General features: G+C 40.8%; 1 protein-coding gene across 1 annotated transcript; it reads left to right on the forward strand.

Moving 5' to 3' along the window:
• The first annotated feature begins 285 nt into the window (after positions 1 to 285).
• LOC146997114 (histone-lysine N-methyltransferase SETMAR-like) lies at positions 286 to 864 on the forward strand. Its single transcript, XM_085817807.1, has one exon. It carries the CDS (start codon positions 286 to 288, stop codon positions 862 to 864), a length of 579 nt encoding a protein of 192 aa, XP_085673933.1.
• The last annotated feature ends 4852 nt before the right edge of the window (positions 865 to 5716 follow it).

Below are 5716 nucleotides of genomic sequence, written 5' to 3' on the forward strand. Positions count from 1 at the left end.
AACATAAGAATAACATAATTCAATCACATTTAAAATTTAAAGCAAGAAATGCACAATTTAGTAATATATTGGGTCATATAAAAAGTCTCCACGTCTTTTTTGCCACTAGATGGTATTGATGCTTATATATTCGGCAACACTCACCCGATTGTCTCAAACGAACATGTGCGTAAAAGGTGACATTCAGCTTTCATTGTTAGTGAAAATAATTTTCTAATTCTTGCTTGTGTAAAAAGTTATATTGATTTGAAAATGAGGGAAATATCTGAAGAAATACGTTATATAATGCTTTTTTACTATAAAAAAGGTAAAGAGGCTGCAAAAGCATGCCGAAAAAATTGTGACGTGTATGGTGAAAATGCTGTGAGTGAACGAAGGACCCAGAAGTGGTTTGCTCGATTCCGTTCCGGAAATATCGATATCAAAGATGCACCTCGCTCTGGTCGGCCAGTGACTGAAAAATGTCGATGGAATTTTGCAACTGTTGGACCAAGGCCGGCACGTAAGCTGTCAGAAATAGCAGAGGCACTAAAAATCAACCACATGACAGTTTGGAATTATTTGAAAAGAGGAGGTTACAAAAGAAGCTCAATGTTTGGGTGCCACATAAATTGCAACCTGGTGCAAACTGGCAAAACCTTCAATTCGGCCCTGTACTGTGCCGACCGTTTGAACGAAGCAATACAGAAAGAGCGACCAGAATTGGCCAAAAGAAAGGGAGTTGTGTTCCATCATGACAATGCGCGGCCACACACATCTTTGAGTTGGAACAAATTGACGGAACTTGGTTGGAAATTTTTGATGCATCCACCATATAGCCTGAACCTTGCACCGTCTGACTACCATTTTTTTCGGTCTCTGTAAAACTCTCTTGATGGTAAAAAATTGGCCGACTGAAGAGCCGCAAAATCACTCGCCCAAGTTTTTCGACAATAAACCACAGAAGTCCTACACCGATGGAATTATGAAGCTGCCCGAAAAATGGCAAAAGATCATAGATAATAATCGTCAATATGTTCTTAATCAAAACTTATTTTCGATAAAGAAAATTTTTGTTCAAAAATGTACCAAAAAGGCGCAGAGACTTTATATGACCCAATATAAGCATAAGAAAATGAGCTCACCAAGCCAGATAACGTTTGGTACGGCCACCTGCAACGAAATTGGGAGGTGCATAAGTGCATGTTATAGGAGTTCCATATACAAAATTTCAACTTTCTACGGCTATTTGCTTTTTAGTTTTGTGAGATACTCTTACATACGTATGTACCTACGTACAAACGTCACGAAAAAAATTTCTTCTGAACCCGTTTTACAATCCATTTTGGAAAAATCCGTTTTGAGTCCTTTATTCTGTCCATACGTACACATGTCACGGCCCCCCAAAGAAAAATTCAAATGGTTTCGAGAGCAATAAAAGTGGGTATTTTCGTTGAAATATGATATCCGAATTTTTCGCGGTTACGGTAAATAAAAATAGAGAAAGGAGTGAGTAAAATTGCAGAAAAATATATTGTTACTCGTACAACTAAAACAACGACAAGATGCATGTTATTACTTACAAGTGATGAACTGTACATTTTCGCGGTTCATTGCTCAGATCCCAGTTGTGATACGAGGTGCTCAACTTTAACACACGACTCTCTCGTCAGAACTTACTCTCTGCGTGGTAAATACAACCCTTAAATATACTCTAACACATAAGCTTAGTATAATTAGCTGCAATTAAGAAATGCATTTGTTTGGAAACATATAACAGGTACCAGAGACAAGTCAAGTGATTTCGAGGCCCGCCTGGAAGTGGGATTTGTAAGCCCCCAGTGGGAGTCTCGTTCAAGATCGTAAGTAACTTTCTGGAAAAGGTTTCCATAGATTATTACACAATTTATTGCCATTAATCACTTTATTTCGAAAGCACAAATTGTACGCACTTATGTAACATATTTCGTATATTATATACTGTTAAATCTGAAAGCGCTTCTTCTCATTCATCTATTTTCTCCATATTTACATTCACTTAATGAGAATATTCCTAATAACTCGTGTTATATTTACAAGCTATGCAGCCCTATCTTCGGCTTTGTCCTATAAAACTGAATTTTCTTGGTTTCAGGAGTTTTGCTTGCTTTACTTTCTGTTTAATTACATAGTTTGCTTACAATCATAATGTCATCTTGCGTTTGAACATATACTTAATTTGCTTTCTTACAGTAGTGTTTTCTTCAACTAAGCCATCTTATAGTACTTTATGTTTTGACTGATAGCACGGACGCAACTACACTGAATAAAGACACTAAGCAGACAAAAATTACGTGGACTAGAAATTTAATTAAATACATTTATATTAGTTGCATAAATGATGATATATGGTTGCTTTTCTACGGATTTCAGTTTATATAATGCAAAAATAACCTACTTACAAAAATATCTGTTCGTATAGTATGTACAGCGTACACACTAATACACTTGTAAAATCTGTCTATGGAAAAGACTTCTGAGATCAATCTAACCTGATAATATTGGATATATTAGAAAGTATTGTTACGAAATGTACAGGCGCGATAAGATGGCTTCCCCGCAAAGCAGTTTTAGGGTTGCCATAAAATGGCAAGGAAAGGCAATATTGCCACATTTGGCGAGAAATCGCCCATTTGGCGATACTTGGCGAAAAATTTGGCGATATGCCATGGACGGATGGAGAATCTTCTGGAACGAATTCTTACCGGTTTAGTCCAGAATGTTCTCGAACACAAGCCGAAACTCTGCTGGTCCGCAGTCAGTTTAGTAGTGTGCTTCGTGAAGAGGGCGAGTGTGTGTCTCGCCTAGCGAGCTGATAGACAGTGTGCCTCGTCAGAGTGCGAGTTAGTTAGTATCGAGTTGGTGTCTCGTCTAACGAGTCAATCCGAAGTTTACAAAATATGAAATTGCTCTGTGTGTCGTCGAGTGCATCGCGAGTTGTAGCGTGGAGAGTCTCGAGAGTACGTGGAGTTCCGAAAACGACCGAGCAGAGTCGGGAGCTGTACTCTGGTTCTTTGCAGTGAAGCTGTTTCCACCGTGATAGCCTGATAACCTAAAGGCTGTGTCGCTGATCCTGTCAGTGTGTTTATGGTAGTTCATCCACGACTGTAAAACGTGTTTTGGAGCTGTCTGACAATACTGGAAAATAAAGTGTGTTTCGATACTTCATCAAGTGTCGTCGTTATTCACTTCAAATCTACGAACCCCGTACGAACGTGAAGGAAGAAAACAACGTAACAACTGGTGTCAGAAGAAAAAAAACAAAAACGCAACAGTATATTATTTGCCAAAGACTACTGTTCCATCGTCTCTACTGTGGTATGACTGAAATTACGTAATGAAATATGAATATTTTCTGAAAAAAAAAACATCTGAACAGAAAAGGAAGGCAAAATCTGATTTAATTTCTGTTTAGTTTAGTAAGAATGTACCTGATAATCTTTTGGTGACAGTGGGAAGGCATTCCGTTTTCGACACACACTGGTGTGCAAAAATTAAGGACGAGACGGTTTTTTTCAATAGAACTTTGTACAAAAGCTTTCCAAATCAACACATTTAATATCGTAAGATCTCCAATCCGTAAGGACATGAGTAATGTAAGCAACACTTACTAAAAGAGAAATCAGAGGGATAAAAAGAAGCTTTATTGAAAAAGTAGCATGGAGCGCAATGCGACTGAAGGCCGAAACATCCCTGTGATGGGTATCCAGCAAGAAACATCCGGTCTTTAATAGGGGATATGATCTCCCCCGACTGCTAGGCAGGTTTCACAGCGTCTGCCCATGCTGAGAATGAGGGTGTCAATGAGTTGTTGAGGCATTGCTGCCCATTCGTCTTGCAGCGCCAATCGAAGCTCCGGAATCGTTACTGGTGGTAAGGTACGAGCTGCCAAGCGTCTGCTTAGAAAATCCCATACATGCTCGATGGGATTGAGATCCGGACATCGTGCCGGCCAATCCATACGTTCAATATCCTCACTCTCTAAGAGCTGTTCGGCAGCTACTGTGCGATGACATGGTGCATTGTCGTCCATGAAAAGGAACTGCGGACCCATAGCGCCTCTAAAAAGACGCACATATGGAAGAAGAATCTCGTTACAATAACGGGTCCCGTTGACTGAGCCTGCGTCGAAGATGTGAAGGTCTGTACGACTACCAAGCATGATGCCTCCCCAAACGAGAACACCGCCACCTCCATACCTGTCTCTTTCAATGATGTTCGAGGGATGATTGCGGCTTCCCCGCTCTCTCCAGATGAGTATGCGATGAGAATCTCTACTCAGACTGAATCTGCTCTCATCTGTAAAGAGTACTCGTCCCCATTCATTGTCTCTCCAATTCCGGTGTTCCCGGCACCACAGAGAACGCCTTCTCCGATGGGCAGGCGTTAGAGGTACACACCGTACAGGGCGTCGTGCAAACAGACCACCACCGTGCAGTCTTCTGGCCACGGTAAAACGCGATATCGGTCGTCCAGTCGCCTGTGTCATGTGTCTAGCGATTTCTCCCGCTGTCTGCCGCCTGTTTCTTCTGGCCTGTAAGGCAATATACCGGTCATCTGCGGGTGTGGTTCCTCGTGGACGACCACTACTAAACCCCCGGATAGCTGTTCCTGTAGTTTGAAATTGTCTCCAAAGTCGTAAAACGATGCTGTGAGCAATTCCGAACTCTGCAGCCACACTTGTCACACTGCGGCCTTCCTCCAACTTTCCAATGATTCGACCTCGGGTAAAAGCATCCAGACGTCGTCTAACAGATTGATTATTCGCCATTTCTCGCTGAGGCAGCAATTCGGTGTGATTTTAACTGCCATACGGCGTGCAATCTCTTTGCCAGAAATACTGATCTTACACCGACAGCATGCTTTATACTATTCAGACACTCCCCCATTACGTCTACCTGCATATCTGCGCATGTGCTACCGTACATCACCTTACTTAATCTCCTGATTGGTCTTTCTGTCCGCTCTGCCTCTTCGTTCAGCTGATATGCTAATTTTTCGACTTCGTCCTTAATTTTTGCACACCAGTGTATTTCCGAGAGCTTGAAAAGTGCGGGAAGCAGTGGCATAATTAAAGCTTTTGGACCCTGCAGATGCCGCTGGCTACTAACGAAAAAGAAAATCCTGGGCTCTATGATTCACAACACTATAAAAAAAAGTAAAAAGCAAAAATGAATTTTCAAATAATGATGGTATTTGTCGATACTGGATTAATCACTAAGCAATATAAACACATGCTCAAAGGGCTCCAACAGGCGACAACAGACAAACTTTAAAGGAACAACAGACATTTTTGCTAGAACAGCTGTATCCTCTTTTTTGTCTACTTTTAAATCAATAAAGTTTAAGAAGAATGAAAACTAGGACCTCTGAATTTTCAATAAAAGGTAGCGTATTCAATAAAAGATATTTAGAGCTTCATATAATATTGTTGCGTTTTTCTTTTTCTGACACCAGTTGTTACGTTATTTTCTTCCTTCACATTCGTACGGGGTTCGTAGATTTGGAGTGAAAAACGACGACACTTGATGAAGTATCGAAACACACTTTATTTAGCCAATATTAATCAGAACAGCTCCAATAACACTTTTTCCAGTCGTCGAAGATCTACTATAAACACGCTGGAACAATCAGCGGCACAGCACTGTCAGGCAATAACGGTGGAGATAGTTTCCTGCAAAGCACCCGTCTCTGCTTG

This window comes from Stegodyphus dumicola, chromosome 5 (genome assembly GCF_044657685.1).
Source record: "Stegodyphus dumicola isolate Sdum_Otavi_A_Nest chromosome 5, ASM4465768v1".
NCBI lineage: Eukaryota > Metazoa > Arthropoda > Arachnida > Araneae > Eresidae > Stegodyphus > Stegodyphus dumicola.